Source organism: Papilio xuthus, unplaced genomic scaffold, assembly GCF_000836235.2.
Source record: "Papilio xuthus unplaced genomic scaffold, Pxut_1.1 DF826923.1, whole genome shotgun sequence".
Classification (NCBI taxonomy): domain Eukaryota; kingdom Metazoa; phylum Arthropoda; class Insecta; order Lepidoptera; family Papilionidae; genus Papilio; species Papilio xuthus.
This window is the reverse complement of record NW_013531726.1, coordinates 2,876,878-2,898,701: the sequence shown is the minus strand read 5'-3', so window position 1 is coordinate 2,898,701 and position 21,824 is coordinate 2,876,878. Positions and strand designations below refer to the sequence as shown.

General features: G+C 34.9%; 2 protein-coding genes across 2 annotated transcripts in view; one reads left to right on the top strand and one right to left on the bottom strand.

Moving 5' to 3' along the window:
• The window catches only part of LOC106122465 (neurotrimin), a 155,582-nt gene that overhangs the window by 34,466 nt on the left and 99,292 nt on the right, over positions 1-21,824 (bottom strand). The window lies entirely within an intron of this gene.
• The window catches only part of LOC106122328 (putative protein TPRXL), a 29,046-nt gene continuing 28,318 nt past the window's right edge, over positions 21,097-21,824 (top strand). The window contains exon 1 of the mRNA XM_013318267.1: positions 21,097-21,682. Coding sequence (XP_013173721.1) covers positions 21,097-21,682 — 586 coding nt within the window. The remainder of the gene's footprint in view (positions 21,683-21,824) is intronic.

Here is a 21,824-nt window from a genome sequence, read left to right as displayed (position 1 = left end):
CAGTACGGTAATAAGATTTAAGCGAAATGCAAACGGAATTACGCGTCTACCTATAGGATAATTAGTATCGCTACCTCGCGGCATCTCATTTATCCTGCCCGGTCTCCGGCGGGAGGTGGGTCAGCCAGCAGTAAATCTACCGACCTGAGCGCTCTTGTCTTTGTAAACTTGAAAATCTAATTACATTTACAGCTACGCTCAGGTTCGGCTTTCTTCCCGAATTTGCATTTTCTCGAGATTTTGTACCGTTTCGCTGATAAAACTCTTTTTTATTTCGTAAGTTAAGTAACATAGCTGGCGGTCTTTTCTCGGTCGATGTTTGTGTGTCACGCACACGAGCGTCCTTCTTTGTAAGTATCGCGGCGGTGAGCTCCATTGGATGTGCGTGAAAGGTAAATGTTTGTTGTAGCGCCGGTTTATCTGCTCGAACAGGCCCAATAAAGAGCGTCTCAGTGTTGTAAAGGCGTTCCAGATGCTTATTTGCATTCAGGAAGGCTTTAGGAGCGGCGAGGCCGTGTACGGGAACGCTCCTAACGCCGGGCCCCAGTTCGGTGCGCTAGACGGAGAGCTCCCTCGGTAGTGATTACACCTTACTAATACCATTTACTTTCTGACGTTCCCGCTCACGGACCGTTGCACGAGCGGCTGCCATACTTTAAAAAGCTTTTTAAAATCATGACTGAATTGCTGATTTGAGTTTATATTTTGGTTTGAAAATCATTTTCCTTAAAAGCTCTGTATTAAACTAACTTTATATTGGTATATTCAAGTATGTTCTTTATCAGGAGCGTAACTTTCGTCGGTCGTTAAAACATTATTACTCCTAACTATTTTTGTATTGTTTTTTTTTAAATGTAACACAAAGTTTAGAAAAAAGCAATTCTTTACAGTATTTTTTTTTTCATTTTACAATGTTTATTTTCTTGAGTTCGATAAAAAGACAATTTTTTCACGCATCAGATATGTTTTTTTACACAGCAATGTCAAAATCATAAGAAGATTTATTTTGTTATTATTAAACAAAATAATGTTAACATAATTTTGAATTGTCTGTTTTCAGAAACGACGTCTGGAGTATTCGTCTCAGTTAACATTAAAACTGCAAACGTAGAACTTTTGCCGAAGTAAGTTGTGCTTTGCGGCTGACCGAGCGTCGGAACTTGCACTGCATTACGAGAAGTAAACCTGCAGTTAAGTGTTTACTTCGCACATTCCAAGGCATTGCGCCGGTAAGTTGGGCCATAAAAGCAGCCCGACACACTCCCGTATTTGCCTCACTACGAGATCATCTTTGCTATCATATCACGTAGTTTACAAGAGAACATCTTGAATGGCTACTACACTACTATGAATAAAGTTCTGAACAATGCTGTTATAAAATAAAAAAATAAAAACAAAGTTCATAGTAGAAACTCGTACAATCAGTTGGTTGCACGAGTTCAGTTCAGAGAGTCCAGTTGTACACACTATAAAATAAGTTTTTGATCGATTAACTATTAAATAATACTTCTTACTTACGTCTCTTACGTATATCCGTTGAACGCAAAACACACGTTTACAATAAGGTAAATAATACTAAGTGAGATTACAAGTAGGCGCAGCGTTCTAGCACCTTATTAATAACTCTAGAGTTTGTTTTAGATGATGGATAGCATTAGGGGAAAAGTCGCTTTTGATTGCCTTCAATCACAGATACAACTTATTCTGGATTACATTTCAAATTAAGTAAACACGACCAATCGATTCACGATTTAACTTATAAGTTCATTGTTAAGTTTTGCATTACTTTGAGAGAACAGGAACACGGTACGCTTAAATCATAGAGGGAATTCTAAGTTTCTAAAGAGGTTTCACGTATTATTAGCAAGTCATAATGGTTCAGGTTATATAACTATTCGATAAACCATCAATTCAATTTTTTTTCTTATTTCGTATAATTTACATTCGTTAGTAGCAAACAAGAACGTGTATATTGTAGTTATCCATACATTTCCACTGCCGAGCCACAATTAATTGTAAGCACTTTTCTTTCATTTTCTATGAACAAAAAAACGTATAATAAGTTTTGCAGCATGTAATGTTAAGTATTTACTAAACTCGTTGTTAGGGGTATTTCTTTACATATTTGTCAATATACTGTACGGTTTTAAACTCCTGCATTCATGCTTGTAGGCCGGCAACGTAAATCCTTAACTGATGTGATTGCCAGCGATGTAGTAACACAATGCCTTGTAATAAAAATACTATATCTAAAAAGACTAAAAAGAAAACTTTACGCTACGTTTAATTAAATTTTGTTTTACATTCTCAATTTGAAAATAAACAGTGTTCATAACGTTGAAAGGAATGAAGAGAAATTTCTTTGCGCTCTTGAAATTATTTCTGTCTATATTTCCTCTTCTAAAAGTGTAAGTCAAGAATTTTCATTAAAATTTTTAAATAATTACTAAACAATGGCCAATGAGACTAATATAGCATATCAGGACAGGAAAGGAGTTGTCGCTTGCGACTTCATCAGCGCGAAATTAAAAAAAAATACTAAATTAGCAGCCTATTTGTTCTTCCAGACTATATTCTACATCTATCCCAAATTTCATTGAGATCCGCTCAGCCAATCTGGAGATACCTTTACACAAACATCCATCCGTCTATCCATCTAAACATTCGCATTTATAATATAAAATATTAACAAATAAAAAAGATACAATAGTGTTCAGACTGCGCCGACGTGATCACTACTTAGTTGGGTTGGTAGTGATTGTTGGCAATTATTCACTTCGCTGCCTCCCCTTGCGAACGGAGTCATAGCCTCAGATACCCTTTACCGCTTCCCGATTGTGCTATGAATAGCTTTCTTGATCCCGTCATTAAACATATTTAACATATCACTAGTTTTAAGAAAATTATAATTTTCTTTATTAACAGTTGTTTCCTGACATATTGCCACACTCAGAGTTATGTTTAATGATTGCGTAAGTAGTGAGATTCAGTTTTGCAGAGAGTATGTACAGATTATGTGACCATAAACGACCCTAACTATCGCATTCTACGAATTAAAGTAATTACTTAGGAGACTCACTTCTTCGTCTAGCTTTATAATGAGAAATGTACCTTAAAATACTGCTTCAGTAAATATAAAATGACTAGCGACTAGTATTCCTGGGTCAGTTAGTATTTGAAATTAATATCAGATGAAATATAATATTCTGATGCTAGTTACAATGTTTTTTTGATTTCATCCTAAAAGAAATACTTATAATTTGATAAACTTTATCAGCGTATTTTGACGAAATGAACAGCTTTCTTAACAAGGCGACAAAGTTTGTTAACGTGGAAACAAAGCAGGCCACCTCGCACTAAGTAATGTGTACAACGATATTAATAACTTTTCTTTGAAACTCCACCGGGATCGTGAATTAACGATGACACAGAGTACTTTAACATAGAACCTGTTCTTTTACATGTTAAACTGTACGTAGAACATATTTTATATATTTTCAATATAAAGTAATATTTATGTTAGCACAAAGTTCATATTGAAACCTGAAATTATCACAAATCTTGACGCAAATATTGCTCGATAAATATATTTCCGGAAATCGCGGGCGCGGGCGTACCATTTTGTGACAACCCTATTTTCGTATACGATCAAAGTGTTTCGTGATTGAATATTTAACGTATGACGAAAGCTTACACAATCTTAGTATTTATGGGAAAGTAAAATTTTGTAAATATTTTAATTTAAAAATGAATTTAGACATAGCATGCATTGTTGTTTCGATTTGTAGATATTTTAAAAACAATTGGCGAATATGCACAAGTAACGGTTGTCGTTAAATAAAAAATAATAACTTCACAGGCGAATTCAAATTGCAAACTGCAAGTGCAATACAGTATATTGATTGAGCTTCAGTTGGCCGCAATATGGAAGATTTGTTGAGAATAACGGTTGAACAGATAGCTCGAGTGGCCATTACAGATATCATGAGCGCTACGTTCGAGCCAGTGTACCTACGTCTCACTTGAGACCCCCCCAAGTCGCGTTCTTCTTCGGCTATATATTTTACCGTGACGTAATTGAGAGATTTATATGCGCTAAAATTTCTTTGTCAGGAACATTTTGCAAGATAAAATAGATGAATTCCTATCCCATAGATTAGAATTTTACGACAATATGTTAACGAAATCGATTGATAATTAAACGGAATAAGAGTAAAATTTTAAAATTGAAATTATATATGTGGGAGTATTAACCGTGCGAGGATATACTAAACGACTTATCAGATAAATTCTCTTTCAAAATGTAGTAACAGTAATAATCATATTCAATATTAATAATTTGTTTATGCACCCTAATATAAATAAATAAAAAACAACCCTTTTCATACCGAGTTCTAAATATAAATTACAAAATAATAACGTCTGTGTAACAGACGGCCGGTTGAGATGCATTGTCTTGCATTTATTTGAACATGATAGGAATGAATGTAAAGTAATATGTAGTGCTTGTGGTCTAGAAATTTATTATGAGCCATCTCATATTCGTAGCTTTGTTTGCTCGGACGTATATTTTTCTCATATCCCTCGGTAACTTGATAAAAATACGCTACTAAATTATAATAGAATTTGTGCTGTATATTATTTATTTAAATCCCAATTGTATTCTTATTTGTTAAAGATATCCGAGAAGTACATTTCGAAAGATTTTGCAGTCAATTTTGAGAGTTCGTTACCATACATTTTTGATGAAGAAATGGGTATTAGGAAAATCAAATTGTTTGTTTTTTCGAATATATTTGAGTTTTTTTTTTATAACAGAAGGGGGCAAACGAGCAGCGGGAACACCGAGGTGTTCAACGACGCCCATGGACATCAGCAATACCAGAGGAACCGCAGATGCGTTGCCGGCCTTTGAGGTGGTGATAAGCTCGCTTCTTGAAGGACCCTAAGTCGTAGCGGTTTGGAAATACCGCCGAGGACAGACCATTCCACAACGCTGCTGTGCGAGGCAGGAAGTTTCGCGCAAACCGCACGGTTGTGGATTGCCAGCCATTGAGATGGTGTGGATGGAACCTGGCGGTCTGTCGTGTCGTCCGATGGCGGAACTCGGCGGCAGGAATCGTTCCAAACAATTCTTTTGTCAACTCTTAGAAAGTTGTTTGTTGAACCTTGTTTCCTGACAAGGACTTTCGATTTTCATACCCCGAATTGCACAAATATTGAGCTGAATACAGTTGGTTAGGTAAAGTAAGTCTGGTTTGTATTTAATATTTTACTATATTACTCAACTTAAAGTTAAACTATAGGGTCATGAAATAAACAACAAGTTATTTTACATAGATTTTTCATAATAAAATATCATTATCTCCTACTTGAGGGTAAAGTTATTGATAGCACGAAAACTGGTGGAGTTGTTTGGCCGACTAAAAGCTGTCATAGATCTAAAGTAACTAAATTTGGCAAGATCTTAACATGCAGTTTCAAATAAAATATTTTACAAAATAATTTAAAAATACAAGGTGTGTTATCGAATTTATGTCATTGTTGTAATAGATTTTGTCGTTATCTTAAAAAACATCTGAAGAGAATGTAAATTTATTACTGTGGGAATCGCAAAAATAATCTGGGCGGCATGCAAATGGTTGCGGGTGTATCAATGGAGTTAATTTTAGAAAGCGGCCTTATCTAGATAAAGACGTTTGTCGTTGTGTACAGGTGAGCTCGCGGGAATCGCTATTTCGCGCACGTTCGACATCCGATAAAAGTTTCCACCACAATCACCTAAGAGCTCAGCTGTCAAGGAATAAACGTATATCGGTTTTGTTCCCGCCTCGTCCCTTGGCCCCGAGTTTTATACATTGTTATTATATTAACATACAATGTACGCCATTATGTTTGATTCCGTTGTATTCTCTAATCTTTATTGTTTCGACATGCGTCGAAATAATTGAAATTTTATTTTTTCAAGAAACTTTTTAGGATAAACTTAAGTTTATACAAGTATGTACTTATAATTACAAACTCTTTTACTAATAGACAAAAAAATCAATAAGTTATTTTATCCATCGCAGGGAAGGTAGGTATGAAAGACTCTCCTTCGCTCCTCTCCAGGTTCAATTTTTAAAATATCAATATTTTTTTAAGTATTTTACTTAAATATATAAGATTTATTTGTAACAAGATTTGTAATTTAAAATACAACTAAGCAACATTTTTCTTGAAAGTTTCATTAGAAAAATCGAAAGAAGTAGAAATGTTATGAAGCAGTGGCGCCGTTCTTAATTATAGCTGTCCGATCGCACTCCGGGGACGTGGCTTCCATTTGTGGAGTTCGAGTTCAAACTAATTTAAACTTGTTTTTATTTGTTATTACTAACAACCGACCGCCATGATAGATATGTATAATGTACAGATTAATATAATATAATATTGCGATTTTTGAAACCAATTGTAAAACTTTACCCACAATAGTAATAATAGGATGTTTTTAATGAACAAGCCGAAAGGGGGAACTGTTTTCAATATTATATGTCATATGCTGATATACATTCTTCTATCGAAAGATGTTAACTAATGAAGTAAGTCACATTGTTAATTATAATTGATACCTATAGTTCGTGCTTATCTTTTTATATCCTATTAATTTGTTATATTATGCTGTATATGTATGACTTTCTAATTCGCTTCAATGACTACTTAAATGTAATTAAACATAAAAAAAAACAAATATGAACCTTAACATAAAATTCTTTCACTTTTACCGATATGAATCTGTTTATTTAAAACTTTTTAAAACCGACGTTGATCAGAATACAATACGCAAATTTATCGGATGGTTCTATTAGCACACTACCATGAGTAGTTATATTTAACAGTGGTAGAGCCAGCTTTAACATCTTCGCACGAATCGGCCCGGCTCGCCCGGTGAAATACCACGACCGCACAGAAGACAGGCGTGAAGTGGAAGCAATTCCGCGTTTCGTCTGACGAGTGTGCGTCCCGGAGGCCAAATTTAGTCCTCTTTCTCTTCCCACACTTTTTATTATAAGGAAAGGATGGGAAGTGGAAGGGGTGTGACTTTCCGGATGAGAGGATGCATGGAAAGGGAAAATATTTTTTCTTTCTGTGCATCCTCTCCTCCGTCGATTAAAGGTAGGAAACGCACATGCAATTGCGTATGTCTATGGGCAACGGTCACTTCGCTATTTCAGCGTTTTCAGGTGGGCGCGCGCTTGTTTGCTACCTTATGATATAAAAAAAAACACAATTCTATTTGGGATTCCTACTGACAAAGTCAGAACCTTGCTCGAGTAACGTGACTGTGGTAAACATGGGATACAAATCTACAAACCATTCAAAGTTAAAAATAATTCAGTATTCTTTTGTAAAATTTGAAATTATAAATGTAGTTTAAATTTATTTCCTCAAAGGATACTTTCTCGTTGTAAGATCTTTTGATTACTCTTTCAATAAGATACGGTCATTTAGCTAATGAGCGCACTCTCAAGTAAATAACTTGAACAAAGTCTACGTCAGCGAGATTCAGTCAACCTTTGGTGCTGTACAGACTGTCGGCGACTTGTAAGAGAAATAAAAAGATACCACTCTACAGTTTCCTTTCGTTCATTTCGTTCTTGCTTTACATTACTCTGTGACACTTGACTTTTTGAAGTATATATATAGTCAAGTGTTACAGATTAAATACAAAAATGTTGTTGTTTAATTATAATATGAAAATAGACAAAAAATTGAGTCACTCTGCCTGAATCGTCTGGTTTCAGGGCGAGTTTTAATATTGCTACCATATGAGTAAGTCCGTGATAAAAGCAAAGATATTAATTATTATCGATTCTTAATAAATATACGGTAAAAACTTAATATGAACTAATTCGCACCTACTAATCAGTATTGCAATATCAATGGACCAATTAATAAACATAATTCTGATTTTGATTACTATGCAGTTAATTATAATAAAGCTACGGGGAATTGACACAGAAAGCAGTCGCTATGTGATTTACAGCGAGCTTATGTAAGGCAAGGCAAATGCGCAACTTGCCGATGTATTGTAATATAGTGAACAGAACACAAATCCTTCTCTGTTACAGACAATATAGTCTATACATTGGTAGGTTAATCACATAACACTGGCAAGAATTATTCTTCAATGGATTTATGATAATAGCAGTCAATTGTTTTTGTACAACACTGTTTTGAAGTGATAAGTATATTATAGCGATGTAAACACTGAGTGTTACATTTGTAATTTGTACAAGACCAACCAACTGTTTGGTATTCCACTCACGTTCGCCCTCTGAGATAAGTTTCAAGCACAATTACCTGACCGTTCAGGCGTCAGGAAATATATTGGCACCTTCTACAGCATCACTGCCTCTCCGTGAGCACTCGGTCCTTTACAAACATTACTTACAAAGTCTGATTTTAATAGGCACGAGGGAACAGTAAAAAAAAATTATGGAAACATTCAAGTGTGCGTTATTCAATCGTGTTGTTGTTCCCTTTCTTAAAAGTATTCTTTAAAATTCTTATGCCATTATTATGATTTTTACGATATTGTGTAAACAAAATTGACAAAAAATGATTAATGGGTTGTTATTTTTCTTCGAAAGACACGGAATGCTTTGCGCAAATATTGACAAAAGATGTAATAAAATCAAAAGAAAAGTTTTGAAAAGTCGTAGGGACATTATGGACAAAAGGCCATCGATCAAATGACAAAAATTGTTTATTCAAACAAAATTTAATGGATATAGAAAAAAATGGCAAGAATTTTTTTTATATTCAAGACTTGATCGTGACAAAGTCAATGCAATTAAGTCGAAAACTTGTTATACATTGTTATGGTGACAGTTTAAGTTATATTTGATCCTGAACTGGAAGTAAATACAATTCTTTAACTGCTTAGTACTTCATTGTATTTCTAAAATGGAAACATTGGGAGTGTTAGAAAAATGTGGAGAAAGGGCTGTTTGGGTGAGCCGCAATATCGGGGCCCCTCGATTTCGGGATGGAATACTTCAGGCGGCTTCCATTTGATCGCAATCTCTATGCTAACAGCTTGCGATTCTGATCTTCGTTTAGCGGAATGACCGCAGTCACCCCAGTTCCTGTAACGCTTATTCCTTACACGTTCACTCCCCAAAAGTTTTTATGAACACAGCTTTCGTCCACCTTCTATTAAGATTCCTTTTTCTTAAATATTTTCTTCTTTCTATATTACTGAAAATAAACTAGAAAATTCGGTCATGCTTAAAAGTAATTTTAAAACATTAAAAATAAAAACTTAGTACATTAATCTTTTACTTCTAAACTTGCATGATAAATTTTAAAAACAGTGATGGCTCAAGAATTTTAACCCAAATAACTTTTTAATAGTCACGGAATACATTTGTGTTGTGATGAAAATACAAATAATTTTTTTTTTTCATTTATTTTGAGTAGTCTACCAAATTATGATAGTTTACTGCGTATTTAGTTTACGTATATCAATATTAAAGTACCAAGAAATTATTTGGATATTAACAAATGTGAATTTTGTGTAGAATCCTCTTATTATAAAACTCGTTTCAGATAAAAATGAGAATTTATATTTCTAGATACGTAAAGTAAAAGAAAACTTCACTAAATTTGTTTTATATAAAAAACGTTATCACATTTGAATATGAAAAGACATAGAATATTCAAAAGCGCTCTATGTAACATGCGCATTTTGCTTTTACTAAGATTTTTAGAGTAGATTAGTATTTAGTATTTCACTAATTAAAGACCACGGCTTAAATCACGTGTATATTACTCTAGATACTGACTTTAAAGTGACAACATTTTCGCCTAAATAGCGAAGCGAATTTGTAGATGCGTTGCCTACCTTTAATAAAAGGGCGGCTGGGACGCACAGAAAAAGAATGTTTAACATTCCTATGCGTCCCTTCCTTCTCCAAATCCATTTCCCCTTCCCATCATTTCCTAATAAGAAAAGGGTGGAAAGGGAACGTGGATTAAAATTAGGCCTCTGGCACGCAATGTGCGTGCACCAGGCGAAACGAGGAATTGCTTGCACTTCTCGCCTGTCTTCCGTGTGGCCCATTCATGCGCCTATCAAATATTGTTGCGGGACCTGCCACTGTGACTAGGGACTGGTTTCATAATATACATGAGTTAAGCCGGGACCTTTAATAAGGGTATTATAATGTCTCAGTAAAGTCTTTATAGTTACAGATAATATGTCATTGAGCAGGTAACTTATACTTTTGTAAAATGTAATTATTCTAATATTGTGACCAAGCACATTCCTCATTTAAATAACCAACGTAGCGCAAAGACTACAGCTATAAAAATACTTATTAATACGATATGTAGTTATTTTTTAATTATAAATGAAAAATAATCAAATTAAGAAAAAATAAATGAAACAGTAATTTTAAAAGGACTTACAGTAATGGACTCTGAATTAATCAAATTAAACATCAACCTAAATCGTTAATGACTATTTGATCAGATTAAAAACGTAAAATAAGATTTAAATTTTAATGTAAAACTATATAGCACGAAAGCTTAGATTTACATCTGGCTTTTATTACTTATACTGAAATAATTCGTGAAACAAAAAGAATGAGGGGTCAAAAGCAGATGGTCCGCTTTTATAAAAATGTTGGAGGGTTGTGAAATATGACACACTGTTATTTCTTCGCACACCCGGTCAAGAGTTATTGCATTCCATTATACGTTTTCTCTATCTAAAGGAAGCCATTTTCACTAAAGGAGAACTAAACTGTCTAAATTTTCGCTTATCATTTTATCGCGCATGGAAGTATGAACTTGCATAAATCTTTTATTTTTATGAGTAATATTGTTTGTGAAATTTTACTTTATAGAGGCAAAGGAAATAAATTACGGCGTAATATTCATTTATTGGTGACATATTGTAATGGCGTTCATCGGCGGTCGCTTGGCAAACTGCTCGATGGCTTATCCGAGAGCTTGGCCTTAATTGCAGACTTAAAAAGATATTTGTAATATAATGGAAGGATTATCTTCACATGCTATACTTAAATTTTATAAATGTTTCTATAATTCAAAGATATACCAATTGTTTTGTTTATCATTAAACTTTTATAACCGATTTTTTTTGCTTAAAAGTTATATTTAGTATTAGGGAAAAGTTATTTTTCGTTACCTTTTTAGTAATAAATTCATAAAAGTGTTAGTTTTTTTTAGGAGGGTATGTGTGCGTATGACAAGGCAACTTATCTGTGTAATTACAAAGTAGCAAAATCCCAAAGGACTTAAACGAGCGTATGGTTGGCCGTTGGGCGATCCCTTTCGACTTGCCAAGCGCCGACGCCAAGCTGCGTGAGAGATTGACAATAGACTCAGTGGCTTGGAAGGGAATACCTTATCTTTACTACATTGTGTGTCCCAAATCACATGAAACGCGAGTGCCTCGGGCCATGAACGAGATTCACATTCATAATAAAGATTAAGCAAAATGTTTTACAGTATTCGCTGGGTGCGCCATGAAAATGTATTGTATTTTACACCTTAATTCCAATACTAAAATGTAAATAAGGTTTAAATGGCTTTCGTTTAAAATGCTCAATGGAAACACAGTTACGTGGCGCTTTTGCTCTATTTTCGACTTAACTGTAGTTCGACGGTCGTTAAACTGCCAAATTAGACCAACTCGCCTCGACTGTCATTCGAACAAGAAAAAGTACAATTTTCTTTCATGGTATTACCCAAAGTTTTGACTGTATCGTTACCATAATGACTTAATGTATTTCAATCGTTAACTTAGCATGGTTCTGATGTTATTTTATTTATAAAGCCAGGTAACATTATATCTAAGATAAATTAGCTTTGAATGTGGCCCCAAATTCAAGTATATAACGCAAATTTTCAGAAAGGTTACGAAGTAATCGAAGACGCCGGGAATTCCTTGAGTATTAGGCATCGGGTTCCCAGTAATGAATACGCCAACCTTGTATCGGATGTTCGCAATCGAAGCCTTTCGTATCTTCCTTCAATAAATAAATAAGCGTTAGATAAAAATTTGACAAAGAATTAGAGGAAATATAATTTCATAGAGGATTTTAAAAATGGAATACCTACAATATTTCAGCCTTCAAATCTCAATAAATCGTCTAGGCGTGGTAACGAGCTCACTGCGGCGTAGTCTCTGCGGATACGTATTTTATTGGATTCAGTGAAACGTTTTTCAGGTCCATAGGATTATTTACGAGCGTCTGCGCTCCGCCGCCGCGCTGCAGAAATGCAGATGGACACAAAGCATAAGCACTTTTACCTACCTCTTATTCATAGTCAAGCAAATTGCAAACCGGACGAACGTTACATCGAATCATTTTTATTTGGTTTCTCTCCTATCGGTTAAAGTAATCGGTTAATGAAACGTTGTTAAGGAAAGGGACCTTAACTTAAAATATTGATGTGAAAATAATTTGCTTTATTACCGAGTAGTTTTATAATAAAACTGTTTACAATTAAATTTGCATTTCAAGCAATAGGGGTGGGCGTAAGTTTAATTGTCTTGTTGTCGTATATATTCGCGATGTGGCGGTATTAAAGTGCAGTCACAGGTGGTGTTCGTGATTAATTGGCCTCGGAGGAGTGAGACGCGACGCCCAAACTATTTATTTATAGACACGTGCCGTGATCGGAAAGATTTTTAAGGTAAATCTTTTGTAGAAAATTGCCTTTAAAGTAATACTCGTTGAACTTCAAAATTAATCGATATTTTCGAGGAAAATATATTTCAAAAATGTAATGTAATGCCAAAAGATTTGCTAATTTTACTAATTCACAATTAATATAGAATCTAATTTAGAATCAACCGAATCAATTTTTAATATGGTTACATCAATAAAGATCTCTTCTATCAATAAATTACAAACGCTATAATTATTTTTTTTATCTTAAATATGATTAAATTTAATGTAATACTTGATCGTAGAGATGACATTGAAAGTCATGTCTACTTGTAATATTCCCTAACTTGTTTCAATTCAAATAAATGCGATGCTATACATTTAATAATTTATTAAACTGTATTCGATAAATTAAAAGTTTTCCAGAATTATCAAGTCCACGAACGAGCCCATAAATTAATTTTATCCAAAAAAAATCTTAAAGTAAATTTCGTTGCTATTAAATTTCTGAATAATTCAACCAAAGTCAACTCAAGGTAACGTTATTAAATCTTGGCGAAACATTTCTAAATTATAATTTGTGTTTTTAATTCTAAAAGTGTTAAAATTGTTTTAAGGTCTACTAATGGCTTTTAAGGTTTTTACTTGCACTTCCTTGGTATAGTGTCTCTGTTCAGGCAAAGACCGCGCAGGTGGGAACCGTGATTAATCAAGTCGGGGGCAAACACCGCCCTATTTATATCATGTCGGGAACAGCCACCGCTAAGGCGTATGTCCGCTGAGCCACAAGGGGCAACATTTTATAGTTTTATCAATAAAATGTCATATAAAATTACCCTTTTCCTAAAGTCACTAAATTTTTACTATACATCCTGTAAGTATTATTACAGATTGTGAATTTTATGATGTATTTAATCTACGTTTTATTAGTCCTATGGAAATGGTTGTATCAAAGTCGCTTGTTCTCAACATCTGCATACACAACAATTTTAAGCTGCGACATACAACTCTAATTAAGTCGTGGTGTTTTTTCAATTCGAGACAATAGATAATCTGGTTTTAGTAATGTAATATGAAAATATTTATGTTTAAAAAACAAACAATTACCAGTTTCGAATGGCCAATTACTGTGGTTTTGATTAAAGCAAGTGAATGTTTAATTTCTTTTTCGTTTTATTTTAGTGGATTAAGTGTCGTAGCAATTAGTCCGTTGCCGGATATTTGGACGGCGGAGCCTTATTTATAGTCAGTAGTAAACCCCAGGCGGGACCGCCAGCTTCTCCCCAAGGTGGAACAGCCAATACATGCAAATTCATTAGACGTACATTTACATATTTATTTCGAATTAAATGTTGCAAATGTAGCTAAGTATATTGACATCAGTAGATAGAGATAGGAATTTGTTAAGTCTTTTGTCTACCTAAGATAATTCCTGACTCGTTAATGTTAGTAACAAGTTTTGGCGAATGTAAGAGAAGGATACGCATACGTTTTCTAATATAATCTATAAAGATACTGTGTTAGGTCTTATTAATATACATCAGTGCGTGGTAAGGGGCGATGATTACTTTAGTATTACATTCTAAAACATAAAAAACCTCGCATAGATACTGAAGCGATGACAATTTTCTAAGTTTCTCTCTCGAGATCATAAACTCTCTGGAACATTACTCTTAAAATCTTGTTTTTATAAACTGACAGATTTATTTAACATATAGTATTTGTGATAGAAACTTTATTTGTATAACAAATAAGAATCGGAAGCATTGTATGTTGGCTGGTTATATTGCGTAAATACCCTTCCTCAAAATATAATAGATTTATTCAAGTACCGATTTCATAACACAATCATTTCTAACCTTTCAGCTGTAAAAAAGTTTATACATACAAAGATGAAAACAAATTTAATGCTTATAGGAAAACGGGAAGGCGTACCCTCGAAGGGGACGCTTTTCCCTAAAGTATTAAAAGGGGAGAGTGAAATTCATCGATGTCCCTGTCCAAAAAAACTTTCACTCTAATTTTCTTATTTTTAATAATAGAATAGCACAATTCGTTTAACAAAAAAATATTGCGGTAGTAAAAAGACAAGTGACTGTGCAAATGAAGATTTGATTAATAAATATTTTCATATCGTTTGCCAAAGGTTAAAATTCTTCCTTAATAACTATCATCAAAATTAATCTTATAAGACGTGATAATACTAATTAAGAAGTATTTAGAGATTCCAATTTATATGTACGCCAAGGGTTAATACCGAGCATCTATGAATAAATATGAAGAGCAATTCAATGAAAATTAATTACAACTTTGGTTTATGCATTTATTCCGTGTACGTTTATACTCTATTAGATCCTTGGCAACGGTATAGACGTAAAGGGGCTCTTAACATGTAATAAATGTTTCCTTTACTCCAATAAAGTGGGGCAAATGCAGCGAGCGCGGTCGCGGGAACGGTCTCATTGCCTACATTTAAAACAATCTCTGCACTGAAATTAAATCTCTTACAACTCGTTATTAAAAATAGCGCTGCTTAACGTATGCGCATAAAAGTGTTTATATGAGCAAAGCATTGTAAGCCACATTTTTCAAGCTTAGGTAAATTTCTTGCTACTTTAAGCACGAAACTTTTTTAGAACAATATAGTTTGTGTTTTTTTGGGTCGTCGCTATATTTCATATGAATGTGCATATGTAAAAATTATAAAAAAAAACACTAAAACTGTTAGCACTAAAAACCGTCGATATAAGTAGTATAATAAATAAAAGAAATTGTCATATTATTTATAATAACATTCTAATATTATGTTCCCAAAAGCTTCCAATTTAGGACGTGAAAATCCTACAGGGTAAAATTATCAGCAATATGTTACGCCTACACGTATTCAGAATTAGTGTAATTTGTCAACAGTACGCTAATTAATTATTCTAATGATATGACCCTCAGGTGCGTAATTTATATAATCACTGACTCTGACTCCTCTTGCTTACTGATTACGGAATTAAAGAAGCGAGGGAGTCTTGTAGGAAATTGTTCTTTAGTCCCGGAGACTCCAGGACTGCGATACTGCCCCCAGGGCGCGCATTAAAACGCTAATGTCCTTTGTTTGTTAACTTGCCAGACGTTGTGCAAGCTGAATATGCTTTGCTAATATGAATTTTGGTGTAAAAAGTTTTGCATTAAATACAGATTTCTTAGCATGCTATTTTGCCAAGTAGTACAATTTATCATAAGCCCCTTTTTGACTTTAAACTTAATATATTCACAAAGTATACAAAACATTTTTAAGGATTTAGTCATCATCATCATCGGCTCACTATGAGTCCCCACCGAGCGGCTCAGAGCTTACCCTAATTTAAGGGTGATCACCCATTACCAAGTATTTAATATAAGTAAGCAAATTATCAATTTATTGTAAGAAATATTGTTATTAATTGGTTATCATATTGATTTAGATTCATGTTAGATTCGCATGAGAACGTCTTGGATGAATATAGAATTTTATTTGTCGATGTCAAGTCTGTGGGATCATCGCAGCTGACGACATAAAACGCCCCAAGGTAAGTCACTTCATTCAAACTTTCGCCAATTTTAAACAAAACTTTTGCTTAGATACAAAAGTTGATGATGTTAAGACCCTTTTGTTTGAAAATACCCTATGTAATTGCGTCAAATAATAATCTTGTTACAAGCCTCAAGATAAACTTTACGAACACAATATAAACGACCTTTAAGAAGTTTGGAAAATATTATAAATATATTTATTATTTTTTCAAAGAAACTTAAACTGATATCAAGAAGGAAATATTAGAAGTATTACAAATTGATCTTTTTATAATTTTTGTTCAAAGAATATATTATTTTTTATGTAGTTTGGAATTGTAAGTATTTACGATTGGATATATCATTTTTCTTATAAAATTAGCAAGAAATAATGCTTGAAACAATCAATTTGAAAAAACTTTGTGCTTAAATGGTCATAAGAAAGTTTCGGTTAGCTAGAATATTATAATGAAATAACACTTTAAAAGTGTCGGCAAGATTAGCCCGACACCCTGGACATTAATATCAGAAGGAAGCCTCAGGCTTTCGGATTAAATAAATGAAGTGAGTAATAATTAATTGGACTTTCACCCTATTTTCCGTTCGGTGACAATTAATTTCCGGCATCGCGGAGAAAAGAAACCCTTATCACGAGCGTTTCGCGCTCTTCGTTTGGATTGAAGTGACAATTAGACCGTTACGGGCCGAGCGAAGAAAAAAAACACAATCGCCCTTAACTCCATTTAAGTACTCCAAGTTGAATGGGTCCGTAACTTTAACGATCTTTACTAAAAAAAAATTATCTTATAAAAATTCTGACACAGATCTCGAATATTCTGAAGGTTAAATTTAAATAAAAATCACTTGTTTTCGTTCTCAACTGAAGTTAAATCTATTCAACGCAGCTTGGAATATTATGTTTTAACAAATGTTCGTAATAACGGTTACAAAGAAATAGTATAATACATTATATCATCAATACCTTTATATGAGAATGGAATAAGTTTGTGTTCCAAAAAAAGTGATAAGAAAGAACAAAATAAAAGTATAAGCATAATAATTTATACATAATGGTTGTATTAAAATATAACATATCGCCGGAATGAGACATATAATAAAGTAAGACGTTAGTGCCGCCTACTTTTCCGAGATCGGAACAGACGATTTGTCATATTGCGACGACATCTACGTAGGCCGCGTTCCTTCGTAATCTAGTAAAAACATAAGTCGGCCAAAATAACAAGTTCATAGTGTGAGTCATTTGTGCTTAAACAAAGCGTCAACTGCAGAGTTGCCTTTAGCAATAACTGAGATCATTTTTCATGTGGTTCATTCGAGCGGTCGAGGAGAGCTATATAATAAATCATCGTTGCCAGCATCACGACCTTATTATTTAGCCCGACCGGCTTTAGCCGTGCATGTTATAAATTCTTTCGTCTATCCTGAACGGCCATTGATCATTCGTACGGTGTAATTACCGTAATTAAGTGATAAGCAACATTATACGCAAATTTATGCGACATTACTGATATTGCTTTCACGTGCAGGTTTGTGATTGTATAATTTGGTAATGTGGTTGAACAACGCGCCAGGTATAAACTGTTCTTGCAAGTCTAGTTGTTTAACCGTGAGTTTCTGAGACCAAAATGTCCGTTTCAAATATAGTGAGATCTCTATTTTTTCGAAGATATTGACTAGAATAAGGGTATGTTTGATACAGAGATTTTGGTGTCAAAGACTCACGGAAAGTATGCGTATTACAAATGTAGTTTACTCAAATGGGTTCTGAAGTTGAAATTTTTGTTTTTAAAAGCAATATAAGCAGAAAACAGCGTTCATTAATTACGTCCCTTTAATGTTGTTTGCGCGAGATGACTTACTAAAATATATGAGTGATTGATTCAATCCTGCGATATCATGTTTCAATTATTATACGCTCCTAATACTATCATAATAATATGCTTTTATGATGATTTTGATAGGATTTATTTAGGCCTTTTGACATGATTAATATATATTTTTAATTCCGTTATGTGGTGTTTGGATAATAAGTAAAAAAAATGATGAAATCAATGAAACAACTCTAAAATATGAATAGAAATGTGACTTACGACGACATGTTCTAAATAAATAGGATTCTTATGTAACTATAAGAAATTTATATTAAGAATTAAAATGTTAATATAAAGAAATAATAACAAATATTCAAGATTAATAGTCAAACTTTAATAAAAACAAGTCATATTTAAGAGGTATGATAAGGAAGTGTTGGCGTTCAGCGGGGAGCTGAGATTCTACATGTAATCTGTGTTGAAATTACGTGCCGACATAAGAAATAGCTATAGGCCTTACTGAGTCTGCCCTGTGTTATTTTATTTCATCGTTCCGGAGTCAGAATCGACCCCATTTGTCTTTGTTCTCCGTTTCCTATATTTTTGCACGCAAACTCCATTATCTAATTTAGCTTTGGCTGGATGCCAGGTCGGCAGTGCTCCTTGCTTTTCTGAAAAGGAGTTTCATTTCTTTATATTAAACACCTAAGCATAACACGTTGAATTACGTAAACAGTTCTACAAAACAAAAGGGGGATTCGATTTAAATCGAAATATTTACGTGCCGGGATCGCTTAGTAGCCCTAAACAATAATTCAAAATAACATCAAGATTGGAAGTGGGAATGGTCGGTGAGATTTGGCTCGCCCCTCGGAAGCTCCTCAAACGAATAGGCAATATCAGCCGGCTTTACATGATTGAGATGCATCATAAATTATAATAGAACAAAATAGGCACTTTTCTTTCTAGCGTATTACAGTCACGTTCTGCTTTCCGTTATGTTACCACCACAATTACCGAATACACGCATTACGTGCTTACATACGACCTCACACTGAGTTGCCTTGTTTAATTGTTTATAGGCAGAACGCTGGATTACTACGCGAATAAAACGTGGTTAAATAACAACAGGAAATGCGTCGCTTTCCTATATATTAAATATATAGGATAATATATAAAATGTTACATTTATGAGATTATTAATACGAGCAAATGCTTGAGAACCCGACTTCATTCCGCTATGTCATTATAATTCTATGTTGTTAGTTATTTTTATTATTGTATTTATGACAATTTCGGATGTTTTATATTTTGAATTCATTAACTTGTATACTTATGAAATAATCTCTCGATAAATTTATACGATAGACTAAATTTTAATATTGTTGTATCACACTCGGCAAGAAAAACGAAGAAAATAGATTTGGTAAATACTTAATTACGATAAAATACACTATTTGATATAAAACTTATAAAATATTAATAAGCATTTTTAATACATTTTTTAATAAACTTTTGTAAAACAATTTTAACAATACACGATCAAAAAATATTTCATTTCATAAATATTCATCACATTATTGTATGTTTCGCTAAGGATACTTAGTTAATAAACACCACTTAAATATTTTATTAATAACTAAAGTGTCGGTCTTTAATCATCAGTTGAAAGGAATTATACCTACGAAGCTGTTTTATCAGGCGTAAAATAAGTTAATTAATTTGCGAAATGGCTCATCGAAAGTTATTTTAATCCCCAGGGGAGTCTTTAGAAACGGAGTTTTATTCAAATCTGCATTCGAAGCGGGCGCTACGGTTGAACTGTACGTTAAAATGGCGCCTTGATCCTACCACCCTCAATACTTATTGTAGTAATGCTAATCTACAGCTTTCACTTTATAATTAGCATTCAAAATCCTTTGGAATTTTATCTAAAGCAATTCCTATATTTCAACAGAATCCCCAGTACACTTAACTGATTCTTGAACTACTTGATTCTAAATAAAATAAGGCGAAAGATCTTCCACATCTCGCAGTCTCTTACCTCTTCATTTTCTTTGTTCCAGATGGCTAACCACACTTTGTAGAAGCAATCAAACCTTAGCTTAAGACTTGATCCCACTGGATATCTCGTAATTTTTTAAGAATAAAATAATTAGGGCCTGGACAAAATGTTTTTAGTGCCATTAATTTGTAAAGTTCTTATAAACTCAGTCAACTAATGTTTAAGGCCTAGTCACCCCTAGTGGGGGCGTATAATCAGCTAATGATGATGAAACTATTATCTTAAAGGCAAAACATTGACACTCCGCTACAGACCGCTGAGGCGAACGGACGTGTCCGCTCGCCGCACATCTGTCGCTCCGCCCGACACTACGTTGAGCAATCCGCACCTGCGCGCGCCATAAAAGGTGCCGCCATCCTTTGTTCGCGAGCCGACTGTGTTGGTGCAATTTTTATTGCGCCCGCCACCTGGCAAGCGATAATCCTAGTTTCGAGGTAGAACGTCGTCATTTCATTGTTCCTTAGGGAACTATTTATTGCACCGCCACCTGGCAAGCAATTATCTAGTTTCTTATTAATAACATAGCAACGTCTATTGTTTCCGACTTCGGGAACTGCGTGAAAGGAATTGTGAAGTGCAGTTTTCACTGCGCGGAGCAAAGTCTTAACAGCGCAATTTTAAAAGGCTAGCGGATACCTAACGGTGATAACGAAGCTAGTCAGGCAGCCCCGTTCGCCTGCGTTTCCCCTTCAGGGAACCGCGTAATTCGGAAGGGACCTCCACCACTGGCCTTGGGTAGTGCCCTAGTCAACGTTGGTCCACGTTTGGCCTTTTAGAGCCCACGGGTAGCTTTAGTTAGACTTAAGTACACACCCGAGTGCACAATAAGATCGGCACTCGGACGCACTAGGGCTACACGTAGTAGGCACACATCCTCCCTGCTTAACCCAGCAGGGAGGGAGCTAGGGATATACACCCCGGCATCCCACCGGGACACTACATAGTGACTAGGTACGGTCCACCATAAGTCCAAATGGCGGAGTCAAGCTTAAAAGCTGTCCTTGACTTTTTAAAATATAAATTCCCGGACGCTTTCAAGGCACTTAATGCCTCATTATTAGACGTGGAATCCGGAGCCCCCGCAGAGCATTCCAAATCCGGGTCAAGCACCGGCGATGCGTCACTGCCGTCTAGCGACGTGGAGGATATGGAGCTAGACTCCCCTATGTCACCCGAAAATCCTGAAGATGCAGGCGGCTTATTTACGGAAGTCTATAATAAGAAAAAGCGCAAGAAGCGCTCCTCCCCCGCTTCTTCGTCACCGTCATCATCATCCTCATCCCCCGTGCCTCAGAAGGCGCCGCGCCCTCATTCCCCGCTCGAATCTTCCCAGTCAGCTCCGATCCCAGCCCTTATGGCTACTCCCGTCGAGCCTCCCAAAACTGCTCCCTTCAACTCCTCACCCCAGTCTCCAATCGCTCGTCCTGCCCTCCCCGTAGCCCGTGCGCTACATAGTAAAAAACCTCCCCCAATCTACATTCAAGCCAAGGACAAGTGGCCGATGATCAAATCGGCACTTTCCAATAAAATAGAGTGCGTAGCAACGCCTACCCAACAGGGTATTAAACTCCAACTAGATTCGACAGATGCTTTTCGCAATGTGACAAAGTTCCTTCGCGAAAAAGATATATACTTCCACACTTATACGCTCGCAGACGAGCGCATCCTTCAGGCGATCGTCAAGAAGATCCCGAAGGAAAT